We start from the raw sequence: 20,776 nt of genomic DNA on the forward strand, positions 1-20,776 counted from the left end.
ATGGATGGAGCAATTTAATGTTTCCTTTAACGGAATATCCTCTTTTGTCCACCAAACAAAATGAGAAACAGATATTTTGTTACAGGAAAATGTAAATCAAAAGTAACAGGGAAATAGATTTTTATGCAGACGTCTAATAAATTATCTAAAAACAATAAATGATAAAGAGATAGGTTTCAATGGAAATTATACTTAATTAATAAGGCATGACTCATGTATCAATTAATATAAATCCATTTGGGGTAAAATTCTTGGATCCGTGGGGTCATTTCCTCCTTTCTAAAGGATTATTACCATGTAGTTTCCGACATTTTTAAATAGTACCACTCCATCTCTTTATCATGAATGTTAAAACACGCGACAAATCGGGAATACGAGTACATCATGTACTCAGTGCAAGCTTCCATGCTGGTAGCGAGGGAAAAACATAAGTGTGTGCCAGCTTCCTCATGAAAGGCTACTAAGGGAAAGGCTAATAAACTTGGGATTCTTCTTGAAGGCTATGGGCTAGCAACCTGTAACAACTATAGCTGCTCATATCTCAGCTGAGTAGAAAATTCGCATAGCTATACAGAATTATTTAAAAACCAGTTTGGAGTTTTATTGTGTCCAAATATGGGGCTCGTTTCAAACATTTTTTTTTATTTATAAGTAACTATTTATAAGTAACTATATAGTATCTCTTGCATACAGAGCCAACAGTCTCGAAGAGACTGATAAGCCACAATAAAAAATATGTCGCACATTAAGCCTTCAATGCGCATTTTAATTAAGTATTGGGTACAGTAATTTCATTATACATACATACATATAATCACGTCTATGTCCCTTGCGGGGTAGACAGAGCCAACAGTCCTGAGCGGACTGATTAATAAGTACATGATGTGCTCCTATTCCCGATTTGTCGTGTGTTTTATAATTCATTATTTATTAATTTATTTTATTATTTTTTTATACATATTATTATATTTTCATCTTCCCAACAAAACGATAAATAAGTACTCATCTCGCAATTTTAATCGATATTTATTGCCATTGGAAAAAAATGCCGTACTGTCAAAATGTCAAACCAATTTTTTATCTGTGCACTAAAAGAAGCCGCGCCGCCCCGGCCTCGCCTCGCTGTCGCTGCCGCCATTGTTGCAGAAAGTAAAATACCGCATTGTGCTTCAATTTGATTTTTCTTTGTAATTAATTAGACGCCATAATCATGGGTGTAAATGTGGAGACAATTTCACCTGGTGATGGTAAGTGGAATATTGAATTAATTACTTCATTGCTAAATATGGTTCTAAGTCCCTATGCGGGGGATTTTCGTATCTACAAGTGCCACTGGAAAAAATATTTTCTGTTGATATTAGTAGCTGGATATAGGTACCGTCCCATAAAAAAAGAGAACCACAACAAAGTGGACAACCTCATTAATTATTTTTATTTCAATCTGCCTCGATTTGGTGATAGGGGATTTGGTGACCGCCTTCTCAAGACGCCATCCATATTCTTGTTTAGTAATAACTTGATATAAACATGACCCGCCCATAAAGACCTATCACTATTATCTTTCTCATAAGAACCATAGGTTTTATGATTCATTGCTCACAGATACTTAAGTAAACACTCACAGAATAATTGCAAATAATAATAAACGGTAGAGTTATCTAGGCATACATATAGTTTAGTAAAAAATCAATAAGTATCTTCAAAAGACATGCCTATACAAATTGGAAAACTAAAAGGGAATGCCCATTTTATTATAAACCAGTAAGTTTTCTATAAGAATGCCTATGTATATTTATGAAAACTAATGGAGTATGTAATGTATCATCAGATGTGTTTTCAAAGACATGAAAATTAAATAGTAATCAAATATTTATTGCCATTCACAGAATCAACGTACCCTAAACCGGGTCAGACAGTGGTCGTTCACTACACAGGCACCCTAACAAATGGTCAAAAGTTTGACTCATCCCGTGACCGTGGCAAGCCCTTCAAGTTCAAGATTGGCAAGAAAGAGGTCATCAGAGGCTGGGATGAGGGTGTTGCAAAGGTGTTTATTGTTTTATATATTTTGAGCTTTAAACAATTTTTGAAAGAAAGCCATATTATTACCAATACATACTATTTGTATTCATAAGGAAAACACACTTGAAACCAATCTGCAGGTTTTGTTAAAATTTATTAAACATACACTTGACCCACATCGGCTAAGAAACCATTTGTGGAAATTCCCATAAGAGCCAAGGTCCAGGCGAAACAAATAGTACCTACCTAGTTATAATATAAAAATAGCTTAATACTGTAATACATATTGTTCCTCCTTGACCAATTTAAATTAACGAAAGTCCAGAATATAACTGTTATTGTGTATCAAATTCACTGAAATCTAAATTATTGAGATACATTCTTATAATTGATTCTTTTAAATGTTTACCCACTTAAATAATTTTCTATATAGATTTAAAATTATCTAATGTTTGGTATTAATTTTTTTTAATTGCCCACTTACAGATGTCTGTCGGTGAGAGAGCTAAGTTGACCTGCTCTCCGGACTATGCTTACGGCCAGCAAGGCCACCCCGGAGTCATCCCACCAAACTCTACGCTCATCTTCGACGTGGAACTCATCCGTCTTGAATAAACTACGCATCACTTGTTAGACAATCCAAAAAACCATGTTCCAATGCCCCAAAGTCTATTGCTCAATTGGGTAATTGTCTTAAGCACTTTTAGTGTTAAACATCTTAACTCTTCATAGATTATGTACTAAGTTAGTTTACTAGGTTTTCAATAAGTAAACTAAGTCACATTCCGGTTGCATTTGTCAATTTGAACTTACATGGATTGTAATTCAACATAATTTTTGTTACCAGTGATTTTATGGTCGCAGGGCACAACTTTCTAAGCATAATAAGTGTTTCATTTTGTGGAATCTGTAAATAATTTAAACACACTTGTCACATTTTACGACCCATGTGTTTATGTATTTCTTATGAACATTTAAGCTTTATTTACACATCTAAGATGAAATAAACTACTGTGAAAAGTTAATTTTCTTTCTTTCGATAATATTCTGCTACTGGCGTGGGTTGAAAGCGTGTTTTCCCCACCAAGTTCTAGTCGTACCTACCATTCACAAACTTAAAAAAGCTATATATATATACACATATATATCACAGAAGTGCAAATACATAAATCTCGCGTCGCTACCGAAGGGGTAGGCTGAGAATATCTTTCCACTAGCCACGATCCACGCAAACTTCTTTCGCATCATCCACATTCATAAGTCTTAGGCCGTGCGCTGCGTTAAGCGGGTGCACGGCGCGGGCATCCGACGCGGGCATCCGTCGCGGGCATCCGCGTCGTGCTCCGTCGCGGACAAATAGCCCGTCGCGGGTATCCGCAACGACCTCCCGCTAAACGCAGCGCCGCCAGTACAATTTTAGACGTGCGGGTGTACAGTCGATTCATAATGGATTATTTGTTGATATACTACCTAGCCAAAAGACGACGTAGACAACAGCGGCAGCCAATCAGCCCATATGTCTCGTCCAGAATGTTGTGTGGAGAATTTGTAACCAAGTTTACGCTATTAAGAGAAGATGAGAGGAGATTTTTTAAGTATTTTAAAATGTCAACGTCTACATTTGATGAATTATTTTCGAAACTTGAACCATATTTGAAACATAGTGCTAATACTCTAAAAGTAAGAAGTGTATCAATTATATTACCAATAGAGAGGTTGGCAATAACGGCAAGGTAAGTAAATAAAATGTTTTTCTTGATATAAAATATTTTTATTTTGTCAGTCAAGATCACGCATGTATACAACCAAATCAGTTATTGGACTTATCATAATCATAAGTAACAGTAAAATCACAGTGATTGGATTTATCACTTATTATAATTAACAATATTTTAATCTACAATTACTTTAATGAGAACTAAGTATAACAATTTGGTAGTGTAGGTACATACGTAAAGTAAATCAAAATCACAGTCATTGTAATTATCATAATTAACAATATTATAAGGCTACTTCCAATCTTTGTCTTTCTTCAAATAGAGTATAAATGCAGTAAATAATTGATAATAGGATTAATGTTCTGCTTGAGTGTCATTTGTCAGTACGATGTTCGATAAATCCTCCAATGTAATAACATTTTCTTTTTCAATGTCAATTAATAAGTTTAATACCTTTGATCGAAACAATAATTTTTGATATGTAGACAATTTTTTTATGTTTGGCATAATAGATTTAAAAAATGACAAGTCTTCATCATTTTCTTCGTCCTTTTTGTGTTGTATGGATTGTAATAATTGTATTTCAAAAGGAGTCGGCGACGACGCCTTTTTACGCTTTGATTGTTTTTGCGTTTCTCTGCTTGCTGTGTCATTTTCATTTCCAGATGTACTGGTCTCAGGTATTAACACCTCACTAGTGTCAACTATTGGGTGTTGGGACAATTCAAGTGTACTTGTATGACCCGAAGAGTCGTCCTGAGAATTTTCCAAAGATTCTTGTCCTTCTACTCTTTTGTTAGAGTCCAGAAAAGTCATAATATTATAATAGCTGTACCCTTTTCCTTTTTTAGCACCAGAACCAGACTTAAGTTTCTTGTTACTAGCTTTGACTTTCGTATAGCAATCTCTCGCGGTTTTCCATCGCGCTTGTATTTTTTTTTCTGAAAAATGAAAAATAATACATACTTAAAAAATAATTTTGTATTTTTCACAGGTACTTAGTAAGTGGACATACTTTCGTGGATATGCACTTGGCGTACCATGCGGGACAATCTACCATCCGAAAAATTGTTAATGATGTCTGTCAAATTATATGGCAAAGACTGAAAGAAGAATGTATACCAGTATTTACACGTATGCGATGGGAAGACATAGCAGAAGGCTTTTTAAGCAACACAAATTTTCCTAACTGTTTAGGTGCTGTAGATGGAAAACATATACGGATTATAAGACCACCTCACAGCGGATCACTTTACTACAATTACAAACATTACTATTCCATTGTCTTGCTTGCAATGTGTAACGCAAACTATGAATTCACCTACATAAATGTTGGAATACAAGGTAAAGAATCTGACTCTTCAGTTTTCACCAACAGCACTTTATTTCAACAGATGCAGGATGAGCTATTAGATATTCCTCCTCCAAAATCATTGCCAGTGCTACAAAATAATAAACCAACCAATACTGCAGCTACCACACCAGTGCCATACGTCATAGTTGGAGATGAAGCGTTTGGACTGTCTACACATCTTATGCGACCATATGCGCGGGCTATTGCAATGGATCATAGAAAGAAAATATTTAATTATAGATTGTCAAGAGCTAGACGTTACATTGAATCAACCTTTGGAATAATGGCCAATAAGTTTCGAATACTTCATCGTCCACTTAACGTTTCTAGAGAACATGCCATTTGTTTCATAAAAGCAATTTGTATAATGCATAATTTTGTACGAAAAAGAGACGGATTCGGTAATATCAGCGATGTTGTCATAACACCCCGCCATATCCGCGATATCACAAATGGATTTGGGCTAGTTCAAAGAAACTCGTATACAATACGAGATCAGTTCGCTGATTACTTTGCCACAAACGGTAAGGTATCGTGGCAAGATCGCTGTATTTATTGATTATTTACTTAAGTTAAAAAAAATTTGCTCGTGAAGAGGTCACAATACAATAGTTAAATAACAATTAACATAAGTAAATACAAAATGTTTACTAAGCCTAAAGGTGGGTACAGACTATGTAACATATTACATGTTATTTTAACATGTTTTATATCATTCAGTGTCCACATTATCTGAAACTTGTTATATAGCAATGTCGTATAACATGTTATGTTATATAGTCTGTACCCACCTTAATAAATGAAAGAAGTAAATAATTATGTAGTAAATAAATTTATAAAGTCATAATAAAAAGTAAGAATTTACCTGTTGACTTTTTTTCTGTGTCACTGAAGTCCTCATAATTTTCGTATAATTCTTTACAAATCTCGAGCCATGCAGCTTGACGCGCATCCCTGTCTTTATACAAGTTGTTAGACAGATCCCATAAAGCGGGGCGACATTGCACTTCTAAAATAACACGTTCCGTATCAATATCACTCATGTTTATCAACTTGATTGTACAAGCACGGCGCGTGCGACACGGATAACGCAGCGGCGCTCACTGATTTTCTAGAAACATCTCCGCTCGCGTGCTCCGTCGCACGGACACGCGAGCGTACCCCCGTCGCCCGCGCCGCGTGTGACGGGCGTTCCGCCTTACGCAGCGCTGCTCTATGAATTTACATGAAACATCACGCCGCGCGGGTGCCCGCGCCGTGCACCCGCTTAACGCAGCGCACGGCCTTATGCAAACTCTTTGGTTTCGAGTACTCTTGACCTGAACTTTATCTGCCATGTCTCTCGCACAGTGTAGCGCCAGATTCCTTCAAATAAAATTAGTTGTACGAAGCACATAAAATCACGTAGCCCGACAATCTTAACTGAAAGACCGCGGTCAGCTGTATGGCTTAAGGCTGGGATTGTGATTTAAATACCGCTGAAAAATCCAAGTTTAATAGCCTTTCCATGATTGATTTCTACAATCTTTACGAACAGAGAAGCACCTGGCACATATAAGGTACGATTTTTTTCTTCACTGCCAGACCAGCATGGAATCTTGCACTAGATGAATGAGCCCCTATTCCTTTAGTCGCCTTTTATGAGAAAGTGCTCCAATTCTAAATGCCATGGCACGACATGGTTATATTACCCGACCGCGATAATGGTTTTTTATGAAATTATCACTCATCGCCAGACGAAGTCTGGGGATGAAAAGTGGGAATAACCTCGTACAACTTGTGAAAATAGTTTTGGATTTAAAAAAAACATAATTTAAGTAGGTTTTTTAATCAATCCCTCATCAGAATAATCATAAACAAAAGATTGATATATAACTCAATACAAAATCTTGTAATATGTATACTTAAACTAACTCTGAATAAACTTAAAATATCTCTGCTTAACTTCTAGTGTTTGCACCAAACATGCTTTTATACAAAGCTAAGTATAAAACAATAAAGAAATCTGCATATTCTCCAATTCAAAAATTCTAATAAGTACAGTACTTTTCTACTATTATTAACTCTGTAGGTGTACTGTATTGTGTCAGTACAGTACAAATCTATGCTCTGTGTCAGACTATCTTGTTACTGACCATACGAAAAAATATCGATATTAAATTATGAATTTGTCTTAATATTTTAATGGGAGTGTTGGCAAAAAACTAACCAGAAAACAAAGTTTTTCATACACCATCGAAGAGTTAATGTCATCTTATAAATACATTTCCAAATACTGTTTTGGTGTCATTACAAAAATATTTAACCGCCTGCGTCAACTGCTGCTGACAGAGGGAAGTCGAGATATGTGCATACATGGACATAACTTCTCAACGGTCGTGAATAAGGGGGCTCTAGTGTGTTTAAATAATAAGCTCTCCTAGTTATATTAAACACTCTAGACAACATATAGGTTTTTGTCATGAGCGCGTCATTATGTCAAATTATAATTACAAAATACTTATTCAAAACAATCTTGAGTCTTTTGTTCTCTTAAATATTACTACACAGTTTAAAACACTAGTATGTCTAACAAAAAAATATTGAATCTCATTCACGTAAGATCTTATTGCCCTTATAATTAAGAATATTGAACAATATAATGAAAACTAGGCAGACGAACACCTTAACACATCAATGGCAATTTCTATTTTTTTTTACTTTTTACGAACGTTGACAAAACTTTATATCCTCTCCTCCTGTTGCTCTGTTTTTAGTTAACCTCAAAGAGAGCGGGTCAACGTTAGTGAGTAGCCCATTAATAGTAAACGGGTCCGATTGGTCTGTCCCAAATTGTACTTTGTTCCCAATGTCATCATAAAAATTTTAAGCGCTCACGGACTGAAGATTTGTATTCAATAACAAAAAACATATGTGATAACAGTTTACATAAATTGTACCTGATATTGAAAACTTATTAGTTAGCAACGCTACTCCCTTGCTGCTGGTTTTATTAGCAATTAAAGACTAAGGATCATATTTGTATTATCTGTATACAGAACTTTCATTTCTATACGTTACATAATTTAGTCAAATTGCAATCTAGCGGTTGTGACTTCTTACATTGCAGTTCTTACTCTTTACTCAGTTGCAACCTGCCTTTTAACATAGGTAGTATTTTTGTCGTCATTGCGACTTAGTAGCTGGAACTGAACTACTTAGTGAGAAGACTGAAATCCTAAATAATAATCTTATATCTATAGAATGTCAATGTTTAAACAGTTTCACTGTTAACACTATAAGGAACTTAACTCATTCGATTGGCAGACCGTATAAAAATGGGAGTAGATTTATAAAAACAGTGATATTTTGTGACCGTATAAAATACGTAAGTACTAGGATGAGATTTATCAAAACTAGGTTTTATATGTTATATTAGCGCGAAGCTTCGCTCCCTTGGGTATTTCTAGATAAAAGTATCTCTTTTTTTATCTGTGTACCAAATTTCATCAAATCGGTTCTTTAGTTTGTTAGTTTCGTTACAAACAAACAAATCTTTTATCTTTATTATAAGTGTGGATATTTTATTTGAATTTACAACTTTATTTCAAATGCAAGAAGTTGAAAACAAATATTGATATTGTAAAAATATTGCTCAGTCGATAGTCAAAAAGCAACAGTATCGATAAAAGGCCTGTGGATATCGCAGTTGATTTCAGAGGTCATCAATCGACAGTTCGGCAATGTCACTTTAAAATCTTTGTTCTAATTATCTATGCCACTTAGAAGTAAATTTAATTTAAATCACTTTTGTTGTGATTATTATTGGTGCATGTCATTTATTTGTGGGTATTGAATAAACAAATTAGTCTTGGTTCAACCTGCCTTTCAATTACGACATGGTGTCAGGTGTCGTCTAAAATAATTAATTTTCGGTATAAAAAGTCGACTTTAAGCTAAAATTAAGTGTTCGTACGTAGAAAAAGTGATAGTGTTTTATTATTACTATGGAACACGCGCGTCCGCCATCGGAATTATGCCTAGAGGGCGGGCCGGCAAACCGCGCTGACGCGTGGCGAAAATGGTACAAGCAGTTTTTGGTGTTCCTGAAGGCCTCGGGAGTCTATAAAGAACCGACAGATGTACAAGCCAGTCTCCTCATTAACCTGATAGGCTCAGAAGGTTACGACGTATATACTACGTTTAAATTCGAAAAGGAGACTGATCGGGAGAATTTCGACAAGTTGGTCAGCAAATTTAATGAGCATTTCGGTACGAAACAAAATACTACCATGGCTCGTTTCAAATTTTTTACAAGAAATCAAGAAAATGGTGAATCTGTCGATGAGTACGTCACAGCATTGAAAATACTTTCGCAGCATTGTGAATTCGAGCATCTCGAAGAAGGTCTGATACGCGATCGTGTTGTTTGCGGGGTCACCGATGGAAAAATACGTGATCGATTACTGAGAGCTGAGGATCTGACCCTCGCACGAGCTGTGAAGATTTGTCAAGCTAGTGAGATGTCTACAGAGGAAAAACGGCAGATAGAAGGAACCAAGGCGGTAACCGACGGGGGCGCGTCGTCGGCAGCCGTGGACGTGGTGTACGGCGGCGCAGGCGGACCGTCGCGAGCGGCGCGTGGCGGCTGGGGCCGGCCGCGGCCGCGGGGCCAGCTCCGTGCGGCCGGCGCTCGGGGAGCGGCCACTGCAGGCGGCCGACGCGGGGCAGCTTCTAGGAGTGCGTGTCGGGCTTGCATGAAGGATCAGTGTGACGGAGACTATAAGTGTGCGGCTAGAAATGCTCAATGTTTTTGGTGCAGTGAACGGGGACATTTTAAAAGTGCATGTCCTAAGTTAAAGAGCAGAGTATACCAAATTGAGGAAGAGTTATCAACTGACGATTCAGATTTGTACTACGTCTCCACGGTCGACAATTTCGGTGACGGTATGGACAGCCACAAATGGTATGAGACTTTATTTTTATATGGTAGTGATTTAAAAGAAAGATTTAAGCTAGATACTGGTTCGGATTTAAATGTAATGTCCTTGAAAACATATTGTAAATTGGGTTTGAACTTATCAGAGTTAACATCAGATAATACGAGAGCTTTATCGTTTTGTGGCAATTTTATTCCTATTGTTGGATCATGTTACATCAATTGGTTTTATAAAAATAAAGTGTATAAATTACGTTTCATAATTTCTGAACACGACTGTCAAAATGTGCTGGGCAAATTTTCTTGTGAACAACTAGGCTTAATAAAACGTTTATATTCAATAGATATTAACCAGTATGATGATATTTTCAAAGGTTTGGGAAAGTTGCCTGACAAATACAAAATAGTAACAATTCCGGGCGCGCAGCCGTCAGTCTGTCCCGTTAGAAAAATACCCGTGGGCGTACGAGATAAGTTACGAATCGAATTAGATCGAATGGAAAATCTAGGCGTTATTAGAAGAGTGACGCACCCGACCCCGTGGGTGAATGCAATCGTAGTGGCGGCGAAAAAAGATGGCAGCATTCGAGTGTGCCTCGACCCGCGGCCGCTTAATAGGGCCGTGCGACGCGCACACTACCCGTTGCCGACGCTCACTGATATCGCGACTAAATTAGAAGGAGCTAGGTATTTTAGTAAATTAGACGCTCGATCTGGATTTTGGATGGTTCAGTTAGATGATGATAGCGCTGATTTATGTACGTTTGGAACACCATATGGCAGATACCAGTATCTACGTTTACCTTATGGTATAAACTGTGCATCTGAAGTTTTTCATCAAAAAATACGTCAAATATTAGAGGGCTTAGAGGGCGTAGATTCATTTGTTGATGATGTCATAGTTTGGGGGTCTTCAATTTCAGAACATGACGAGAGGCTTAAGCTTTTATTAAATAGGGCACGTGATGCTGGTATTAAATTTAATAAAGAAAAATGTGAATTTTGTGTTCAAACGGTAACTTACCTTGGACATACCTTTAGCTCCAAAGGTATGCAAATAGATGAAAGTAAACTTAAGGCAATTCGTGACATGCCGAATCCGCAAGACAGGAGTTCATTAGAGCGTTTTTTGGGCATGGTAAATTATTTATCAAAATTTATACCACATTATTCAGAGATAGCGGCTCCTCTACGTATCCTTTTGAAAAAAGACTCTGTATGGAATTGGGACGAAGTACATGAAGCGACCGTGCGGCGTTTAAAAGAGTCAGTGTGCGCCGCGCCTGTACTGGCTTTGTATTCTGCGCGCGAGCCGGTGCTGTTATCAGTAGACGCGAGCTCTCGCGCGCTCGGCGCAGTGCTCATGCAGGGCGGCCGGCCGGTCGAGTATGCGTCATCCACACTCACCGACACGCAATGCAGGTATGCTCAAATTGAAAAAGAGCTGTTGGCGATCGTGTTTGCGCTCGAACGATTTCACCAATATGTTTATGGCCGTAAAGATGTCACAGTGGAGACGGATCACAAGCCATTGGAAACGCTATTTCATAAGGCGTTGGATTCCGTTCCAGCCAGACTGCAGCGCATGATGTTACGTATACAGGGATACGATTTCAAGGTTACGTATAAACCTGGAAAATATATGTTCGTTGCAGACACCCTTTCGAGGGCACCTTTACCTGAACAGTTACAACAAAAAGTAAGTGATGAAATTTCGGAGCAATCATGTTTTCTTATAGAAAATGTTAGGTTTAGTGACAGTAAATTGAGTATGATAAAGGAGCATACAATGAAAGATGAAGAATGTCAGTTAATTATAAGATATATAAAAAATGGCTGGCCAAATTATAAGTATGAAGTGGATGAAAGAGTAAAAGAGCAGTGGTCGTATAAGGAAAGTTTTGAATATGTCGATGGTATAATATTTAAAGATAATTTGGTTTATATTCCATTTAAGTTAAGGTACGAAATGGTAAAGCGAGTTCACGATGGGCATATGGGTATAGATAGATGCAAACGGCATGCGCGGGATGTGATGTTCTGGCCAGGGATGTCTCGAGACATCGAGAGTGCAGTACGCCGCTGTGCGACGTGCGCCGAGAGGGTGGCGCGGCCCGCGCGGGAACCGCTCTTGCCACATCCTATCCCGAGCCTGCCGTGGGCTAAAATAGGCTCGGACATATTTCAGAACGGTAACAAGTATTTTTTAATCTTAGTCGACTATTTTTCGAATTATATCGAAGTTTGTCCACTGCTGAACATTACTAGCAAGACAGTCATAACAGCGATGAAGGATCAATTTGCAAGGCACGGCATCCCACAGGAACTGATAACTGATAATGGGCCAGCGTATGCCTCGAAGGAATTTGCTACATTTAGTAAGCAATGGGGGTTCAAACATGTTACGAGTTCGCCGAAATATCCGGTATCAAATGGACGAAGTGAGAAGGCAGTACACATAGTTAAAAATATGTTAACCAAATCTTTGTCATCTGGTTCTGATTTCTATTTAGGGTTGCTAAACCTTAGAACAACTCCCAGGGATGGAATTAGCTCACCATCTCAGTTACTTATGGGACGCAGGCTTAATTCCAGGCTCCCATCTCACGACTGTAAACTGCAACCCAGCCGTGACAACCGTGACGATTATAAGGCTATCACAAGCAAGCAAGCCCGCGACAAACAGCACTATGATAAACGAGCACGAGCGTTGCCGGAGCTGCGGGCTGGGCAACGTGTGGTGATGGTGGACGCCGGAGACAGGAAGCACGCGCGCGTCCAGGCGCGGGCGCCACAACCACGCTCCTACTTCGTAATAGACTCAACAGGAAAGCGGTACAGAAGAAATAGACGCCATTTAATTAATGTGGAGGCAGCTCTTTCTTCTCCATCCCAATATACGCCCGAGGAGCAAGAACATTACGAGGAAGAGGATTGGTCCATGGCCGAAAGTGAGGACAACGCAGATGATCCTACGTTTGTTTTAACCAGCGGGGATGGGTCGCGTCTCTCTGAGGACTCCCGGGGTGATATTTTGAAAGGCCGGTTAGATCGCGCGCGCAGACCGGCGGCTGAGGCGGCCCGCACTATTATTGCCAAACTAAATAGGGAAAAATAAATCATAATGCAATCTGAGCTTAAAATTAGAATTGTATAAAATTGGTATAAAAGATTGTACTATGTTACTTCACCCAAGCTGTTATTGTTAATTGTCCGACTTCATAAAATTAAATGTATGTAAGTATTTTTATTTTTGTATGTATGTTCACCAATTTTCTTAGTCATTTTTTTTTCCAAATTTTCGATTAATATATTTTTGTTTAAAAGGGCTTATATATATCAGCGGTGATCCCATAAAAATTACAATGATAAGATTAGCCTTTATAAAAAACTGTAAAAATATACATTAATCTAGATATATAATATATATATATTAAGGTATGTAGTATTGAAGTCGGTTATATGTTTATTTTTCTTGTTTTTTTTTTTTTTCTATGTATATTATTGTTTAAGTTGCTGACTCATAACATAACAAATTATTTTAATTTTTTTTTTCTGTTAATTTTTTTTTGTGAGGGAAAGATGTTGTGATTATTATTGGTGCATGTCATTTATTTGTGGGTATTGAATAAACAAATTAGTCTTGGTTCAACCTGCCTTTCAATTACGACAACTTTGAAATTGAGATACTAAATTGTCTACCACACGGGCTCAAAACTATTCACTTTCAATCGCACAGAACAAGCGCGCCTACAATTTAATTCAATCTTATCACACACTTTACGAGTTCGGCAAAGATTTTAAAGGGCCTAAACTTAGCAAACCATCTGCACCAAGTGCTTGCAGGTTAGCAGACGAGCTATTATGTACGGACACTACTGGGATACCGAAACAGCCGCTAGCCTGCTCCCTATTGGCCAGTGGAATAAAACTATAGATACCTAAACTACTTAACCGTTTCAAGTTATCTTCCTGAGACAGATCTACTACGGGCAAACCTAGTTCTCTATTGGGACCACTGACATTATGAAACACTCTCTTGTGATGTTGAAGCTGCAAAGATTTGGGGTAAGACGCGGGACACTCGTCGCATCTGAACATTGGTATTTTACTCTGTGGGTGAGCGTTTGTCATGTGTACTTGTAAGGAATTATGATTCATAAACATCTTTTTACATACCCTACATGACAACATGCCGCCACCTACTTTCGCTTCAGGAATAGAGAAATTACTAGATTTATTCGCATGCTTGATGCTAACTCCAGCGCCGAGGTTAGGAATACGCGGCACTGGCCTTTCTGGGCTTGGTGATCGACTTTTTTGCTTTTGTTTAACGCTAATACCTCGAGACGCTAACGCTCTTGCCATATCATTGGCTTCTCTATTCACAGTTTTCTTCGTTATAGATATTTGACTACCAAGGTTCAATTTGTCCTTCGCGCCTTGCACGCTTTGGATCATAGGCAGGCCGTCTCTTTGTTTCTGCATAGCCATGACTTGGCAGTCTTCATTGTCGTGTTTCCCTGGGAGTAACATATCGGGCCTTCGCTGCTTTTGCCCGGGAGCGTTCATTACGCCACCTGGCCTTTTGATTGGCATTCGAGGCCCTCCAACTTTGCCTCCGCGCACTTGCCCGTGTACTTGTATACCTGGCCTTATTGAAGGTCGAGCGCCTCTCACTGTAGTCGGCATCCTAGGTCTAGCGCCCGTCACCGTAGCTCCCGGAGCCATTCTTATTTGACTAGGCGAAGGCATCTGCCCTCCTACCATTTGACCTGGTGCAGCCATTTGCGGTCCCATTTCTTGGCCTGGAGCGCCGACTAACTGACCCGGTGCGAATGTTTGCACGTTTTGTATCCTAACGTTACTAGCTGCTGGAGGTTTCATGGTACCACCCGGGCTTGACGCAGGCGCGTATTGATTTGGCATTGATACCGGCGGCCCCATCTGACCCATCGCCGCTTGTGTGTTCATCATACTGGCAGAAGTCGGTCCGTAAGCCTGTTGCATATTTTGAAGTGGGGAAGCAGTAGAATACGGCGTTGACGAAGCGTAGGAATTTGGAGACCCGGGGTAACCAGCTTTCGACATGGGCGGTTGATATTGTCCATACCCTGGCTGATTCATGTAATGTTGTCCTGGATACTGCCCTGGCATTTGCTGTCCAGCTGCTCCATACATATTATTTGGGGTTTGGGGATAAGCAGAGGCACCGGGTGGGTAAGAATTGTAAGGTTGTGGTGGCCCCATCGTTCCCCCAGCGCCAGGATACGCCTGAATATTTATCATAACGTTTTGTTGATGAGTAAAACCAGGCGCACTCCCCCCCATTCCTGATAATTTACCCACTTGTTCCGCCAGCTGTTTAACTGGCAATAAACTGGAAAGAATATTTGAGGACTGATTGTAAGGAAGAAGAGAAGAAGAAGCAGATGGCGTCATAAGGCTCATAGAATGACCGGTCATGCGTTTGTGTTCTTCCAAAAGCGACATTTCGGTAAATCTTGTATTGCACACAGCACACGTATGTTGTGGACCCAATGTGTCTATTGAAATATATTCGCTAGCATCAGAAAGAGCTAGATCTCTTTCTTTTTTTGTCGCCGATGACAGCAAGCTTTCAAAGATTTCGTCAGTGCTTTTTTCTAAGATATCGAGATGTGGTTTCGAATCAGGCGCATTCCAGTTGAAATTATGTTGTTTTTCAGTTGAATGTGCAGATGACAGTCGAGAGGATAACATACTGCTTGGGGTGGAACTATAGTTTTGTTCGGAAGGAAGAGTCGAAGCTGGGTATGCTGGCGGAGGGTAAGCTGGTGGCGGATTTTCTGTTTTTGGGATAACAGGTTTAACATCAGGCGCGGGGGTAGCTGAGACCACACAACAATCGTCGTCGTCATCACCAGAATCGCCGTTTATTTCTATTATAGTCATATCCTGTGTCTCTTTTTTTGTGACGGCTAATAAAGGAGTTGTATTAGATGCAGCATTTTGATTAGAGAATAATGGTTGGGCATTTGTTAGCGGTTGGGTATCAGGTTCGCTTTTTACTGATGCTATTGTAGGTGTTGAAGTTGTGATTGGTGGAGAAGTTCTCTCAGATTTGATCTGTGTAGAAAACAATGGTGTAGCATTGGTTGTGGTCTGATTCTCTGCACTATCCACTTCTTGTTTTACAACAACATTATTCAAATTTAAATCTCGAGATTCACGTCGCTCAGGCGCAGCTGGCGGGGTAGGCGGTGGAGTAGGTGCTGCATTTGTTTCTTTCTGTAAAGGAAGATTAGCGCCTCTTTTTGGGGTTTGTTTCACGGCCGGCCTACCCGGCTTAGCAGGCTGTTTAGCTTCTTGCGCCACAGGTGCTACCAATGCAGTTTTAACAGCTGTTTGCACTGGCTCCAATTTAGGAAGCTTCAATGGCTCTGTTTTTATCTGTACCGATTTTCCTTGCAAGTTTTTCAAAGCATTTGCAATTTTCTTGTTAATTTTATTAGTTTTATCATCATCACTTTCAGAATTCTTTCTGCTTTTATCCTCGTTTTCTTCATCAGCTGAATCTTGCTCGCCTGACTTGTCTTGATCTTCATCATCGTCGCCGTCCTGGTCTCTCTCCTCATTACCACTTCCTTCTCCATCCTCATCCTCTTCGTCTGACGCCTTAAAATCTTTCAACCCATTAATAACTTTAAAAGAATTGGTATTATTACCATCAGATTTAAGTTTGAGTTTTATACCTCCCAACTTCCCCAACTTATTCATTACATCATTCGAACTCTGATCTTCCGGTTCTTTCTTTATGGGAGTTGTATTCTTTTTGATTGTGAAACCTAACCCACTTAGTTTACTGAGGGCAGCGTCAGAGGTTTTAGCTTGCCCTGCAGGTTGTTTGAGGTTCATCTTCATTAGTTGGGATATATCGAGTTTTTTAGGCTTGGCCGTTGAAACAGCCGCCTTTGGCGGTGGGCTCTCTTCTTCCTCATCAGACCAATTTTCATCCCCTGACGGAGGCGTGTCTTCGTCGTCGGACGGCAGCTTGTCGAGCACCACGGAGGGCAGCGACACGTGCTGAATGAGATGATTCTCTAACACCTCCCAACTGGGATATTCTTCGTCGCAGGTGATACACCTGTGCTCTTGCTTAGGCTTTCTCAATAGAGCTCCTGAAGATTGCAACTTTTTCAGTATATTCTGAACATTGTTGTTTGGGGTGTGTTTTTCTTCTTCCTCGTCTTCCTGATCTACTGCGTCCTCAGCTTCGCCATCTGAAAAAATACAAATACTTATATTGATTAACACGCTCTAAACCACGATCGGCAAATATGCCTCTTTCAATTGGAGCACTATTAGCTGGTTGCAATATACCAATCACTTGACGTAACAATTTGATCGCGAATGATATGCTCAAATGTATAAATTTTTGAGATATTGTCTCTAAATGTGATGATGATGCGATTTATTAGTCAGTTAACAGTTTGTTCATATAGAGCGTCAGAGTGTCGCGAGAGTTGAATGCGACTGTGACTAAGAGTTGAACTTGGGAGAGTCCAGTGTTAGCAATGCATGTCGGAGTAGTTCAGGGTGCCAGAATGTTAAGTGTCTCGGGAGTTGAAAGTATCGGAGCATTGAGTTACTGCCAGGGCGTTCGAGTGTCGAAGAGTGTGACAGAGTACCTGAATATAGTAGAAGATATTAGGTAGGTATATGTCAACTTCAAAAAGAAATTTTTAAACTTTCATTGGTTTCTAAACGAGACATGAATTGTATTATCTTACGTCTACATTTTCGCATATTTATCAATTTACGAACTCTCGTGGTAAATTTATAAACATATGGATATACACTCGTAGAATTAATTATTTTAGATTCTAAGGTTCGACCAATTACAGACGAGCTTTTAATACAATATACACGGTCGAATTTAACGCCACCTACACTCTCGAATTAAGCGTCACCTACAAGCGCGGATTTAGTGCCACCTACAAAAGAATACAGGTTTTAGCAAATCCCAATGGAACTAGAGATTTTATTGGGATAACAAATTCTGAATCTCAATTGACAACATATCTTAATTTTCAAGACGCCAAACGAAAAAAACTGTTTCTTCATTTTACTATTCTAGATACAAAAAAAAATTAATTGAATTTTTTTATCGATTTATATTTAGTAACTTATCAAAATCTTATACTTCTTGTAGTAAAATTTTTGATTATTTGATCATCGTGACTTTAAGTACAATTTTTTTTAAATAACTAGAGGTCTCGGCAAACTTTATTTTTCCATAATGTTAATGGTGGACAACCCCCATCACTAAGGGGTATGAAAAATAGATGCTGGCCGATTCTCAGACCTACTCAATATGCTCACAAATTTTCATGAGAATTGGTCAAGCCGTTTCGGAGGAATTTGGGAACAAACATCGTGACACGAAAATTTTATATATTAATTTTTTATTGTATCTTATATATACTGATAGCTAGGCAGCATTTTTTTTTTATTTTGTATATTCTTTACTGAACCCTTAAAACTGCTGTTAGTGTCAATAATGTCAAGTTGTTTTGGTTTTTAAAGACTGACAAAACCTGGCAGGTTCATACAGATGACGTAATTGCGTCATTACGTCCTTTTAGAATAAGCCAAATTTCAAACATAAAATTTATATGTTTACTTACCCAAAATCAAAAGTAAAAAAATATGACTTTTTTTTGTTTTGAGTTGTAAAAATTTATGTTTAGTTCCATTAGAGTTAAAGTTCCATATAAAATTATAAATATTGTTATAAATTTGAAATGTTTTTCAATTAGGTACCTAGGTACTTCAGTATTCCTGCCTATATGTATATTATACAAAATTTTAAGAAGATTGATTAACTCACTTTCACATTTAAAACATAAATTGGAGTTGAGTGTGTTTACCTATTATATATTTTTGAATATAATTCTTAATGTGTGTGAAAAGGAGCAATAATGGCCTGGAGTCTGCTTTTTCCCTGAAGAATTATACCTATCTACAACTAAATATGCTTATAAACTTGGGATTCTTCTTTTAGTTGATAGGCTAGCAACCTATCAATATTTGAATCTCAATTATAACATTAAGCCTTACATCTGATCTGGACTATCAGTCATGATGATGACGATACACCAACTACATCTTTTTGCTTGCAACAAGCGCTGCATACTTTCATTTCTCGCTACATCTATATTCATCAATCTTATTAAGCTCTTAAGAGGAGGGTACCTACATGACCTTTCACCAAAACATCCCCGAATTAGTCAATGAAGATAAATAATTAAGAGTATGAAACATGCAAAGCATAGAATAAAATAATGTGAACCAGAAAAAAAAACAACAGAAATTTTTGAAAACAAAACAAACCTGATTCATTGTTTCTTGACGATGTAGCTATATGTGTTTCAAGCTTTTTTTCCATGTTCAGTTACCTGTGAACAAGTTAAATAACTAGATCTAAATAGAGATAGATACAGTTTTGTTTGTCAATTAGTAAAGTTTGAATTTATGTAATTTTTATAATGAAACTATTGCTGTAGATCACTCACAATGGTGGGTTTGTAAAACAATAAACTCATTCACAGATAGTTATACATAGATATCTTAGGTTAACATTTTGTACTTAGTTTGCCTAGGTAATTTGGGCTATATAGGAGAAGTACAAAGTTAATAAATCATACTTTTATGAAATATTCCATCGAATTTGAAAGCTAAGATTTCTAGGAAACAAGGATGCAAAATTATTATTAGTTTGTAGTTAACTTTTTATTAAACTGCTATGGTCTATACTACACAAACAAATGTAAACATATCTAAAGTCTTTAAAACAGAACATGCTGCAAATATTTACACAAACTTTATTACATATTCATAACACTCACAATCATTATCCTGTAGATGAGAAAGGGCACCGAATTTCTTCAATTTCCAAAATTGTCCAATATGAGAAATTGTATTGTTTGGGTTATTTATTGCTCTGTAGGTAAAATACCTAAAAGAAAATCTTTACAAACAAACGACACAACGAAACAATTTCACAACTGTGTACTCTTTCACTTGTCAAAAATTCCAATTTCACAACGTTAAATGAAAACAATATTCAATGATCACGGAATATGCAAATTCTATTTTCCGCGAAGTTCTGTCAGTGACTTTTGGTTGCGACAAGGCAACACAAAAATACAAAATGGCCGGGCCGACCAAAATAAACGACTTATTCTTATAAGTCGTATATTTTCTCTAATAACCTCTTTATACCTATTCTCACTGCACCTCTTTTGATTGATTTCCAGAACAACTATATGTACGTGATGACAATATCAATCAAGTCATGCAAATAACAACTGTGATTATTTGACAAAATCGTATTGAATTGAGTCAACAGAACGGACTAAGCGAGGACATCCGTCGTTTCGCTCCGATCGAACGAACTCAAACCCGTCAAAAACCCCGCAAACCGACAACCACAAGCTAGCGAGGCCGACGCAGCGTAGTTCTATTCCGTTCACTCTCACTCAACACAGAGGTAGGAAAGAGCCGCTGCCAGTATTCTATGAACACGAAGTGCCAGTATTGGTTAGCTGGCAAATACCAAGCCAACGGCATCAATGCTGGTGTTTTCTCTCTCGTTCACACTAATGTTGATTAATGGAGACGCGCTATAGTTGTCTCGTTTTAGCGCGTTCTATAGCGCTATCATACAAATAAACGTAGCGACACAGGAGAGGAATTTATTATTATTATCAGATTCAGAGG

At 38.2% G+C, this 20,776-nt stretch overlaps 5 protein-coding genes across 5 annotated transcripts; 3 read left to right on the plus strand and 2 right to left on the minus strand.

Moving 5' to 3' along the window:
• The first annotated feature begins 1,080 nt into the window (after positions 1-1,080).
• LOC106135870 (peptidyl-prolyl cis-trans isomerase FKBP1A) lies at positions 1,081-3,047 on the plus strand. The gene is made up of 3 exons (XM_013336268.2): positions 1,081-1,247; positions 1,887-2,047; positions 2,509-3,047. The coding sequence occupies exons 1-3, from the start codon at positions 1,211-1,213 to the stop codon at positions 2,635-2,637; spliced, it is 327 nt and encodes a 108-aa protein (XP_013191722.1). The 5' UTR covers positions 1,081-1,210; the 3' UTR covers positions 2,638-3,047.
• Positions 3,048-3,279: 232 nt separating this feature from the next.
• Positions 3,280-5,958, plus strand: LOC132903281 (uncharacterized). The gene is made up of 2 exons (XM_060951156.1): positions 3,280-3,755; positions 4,735-5,958. Exons 1-2 carry the CDS (start codon positions 3,469-3,471, stop codon positions 5,651-5,653), a joined length of 1,206 nt encoding a protein of 401 aa, XP_060807139.1. The 5' UTR covers positions 3,280-3,468; the 3' UTR covers positions 5,654-5,958.
• LOC132903282 (uncharacterized) lies at positions 3,886-6,376 on the minus strand. Its single transcript, XM_060951157.1, has 2 exons — positions 5,960-6,376; positions 3,886-4,681 (listed from the first exon to the last, which is right to left on the minus strand). Exons 1-2 carry the CDS (start codon positions 6,135-6,137, stop codon positions 4,095-4,097), a joined length of 765 nt encoding a protein of 254 aa, XP_060807140.1. The 5' UTR covers positions 6,138-6,376; the 3' UTR covers positions 3,886-4,094.
• Positions 6,377-9,080: 2,704 nt separating this feature from the next.
• LOC132903344 (uncharacterized protein K02A2.6-like) lies at positions 9,081-13,130 on the plus strand. Its single transcript, XM_060951400.1, has one exon. The coding sequence runs from the start codon at positions 9,081-9,083 to the stop codon at positions 13,128-13,130; it is 4,050 nt and encodes a 1,349-aa protein (XP_060807383.1).
• Positions 13,131-13,677: 547 nt separating this feature from the next.
• LOC106135963 (protein piccolo) lies at positions 13,678-20,006 on the minus strand. Its single transcript, XM_013336388.2, has 3 exons — positions 19,903-20,006; positions 19,388-19,452; positions 13,678-17,274 (listed from the first exon to the last, which is right to left on the minus strand). Exons 2-3 carry the CDS (start codon positions 19,440-19,442, stop codon positions 13,793-13,795), a joined length of 3,537 nt encoding a protein of 1,178 aa, XP_013191842.2. The 5' UTR covers positions 19,443-19,452; positions 19,903-20,006; the 3' UTR covers positions 13,678-13,792.
• Between the last annotated feature and the right edge of the window lie 770 nt (positions 20,007-20,776).

This window comes from Amyelois transitella, chromosome 24 (genome assembly GCF_032362555.1).
Source record: "Amyelois transitella isolate CPQ chromosome 24, ilAmyTran1.1, whole genome shotgun sequence".
In the NCBI taxonomy this organism is placed as follows: Eukaryota; Metazoa; Arthropoda; class Insecta; order Lepidoptera; family Pyralidae; genus Amyelois; species Amyelois transitella.

Coding starts and splice junctions, on each gene's coding strand:
- LOC132903281 (XM_060951156.1), top strand. CDS start 3,469: ATGGATTATTTGTTGATATACTACCTAGCCAAAAGACGACGTAGACAA. Junction 3,756..4,734: donor AGGTTGGCAATAACGGCAAG/GTAAGTAAATAA, acceptor TATTTTTCACAG/GTACTTAGTAAGTGGACATA.
- LOC132903282 (XM_060951157.1), bottom strand. CDS start 6,137: ATGAGTGATATTGATACGGAACGTGTTATTTTAGAAGTGCAATGTCGC. Junction 4,682..5,959: donor CACAGAAAAAAAGTCAACAG/GTAAATTCTTAC, acceptor TTCATTTTTCAG/AAAAAAAAATACAAGCGCGA.
- LOC106135963 (XM_013336388.2), bottom strand. CDS start 19,442: ATGGAAAAAAAGCTTGAAACACATATAGCTACATCGTCAAGAAACAAT. Junction 17,275..19,387: donor GTCAAGAAACAATGAATCAG/GTTTGTTTTGTT, acceptor GTATTTTTTCAG/ATGGCGAAGCTGAGGACGCA.
- LOC132903344 (XM_060951400.1), top strand. CDS start 9,081: ATGGAACACGCGCGTCCGCCATCGGAATTATGCCTAGAGGGCGGGCCG.
- LOC106135870 (XM_013336268.2), top strand. CDS start 1,211: ATGGGTGTAAATGTGGAGACAATTTCACCTGGTGATG. Junction 1,248..1,886: donor GACAATTTCACCTGGTGATG/GTAAGTGGAATA, acceptor TGCCATTCACAG/AATCAACGTACCCTAAACCG. Junction 2,048..2,508: donor GGGATGAGGGTGTTGCAAAG/GTGTTTATTGTT, acceptor GCCCACTTACAG/ATGTCTGTCGGTGAGAGAGC.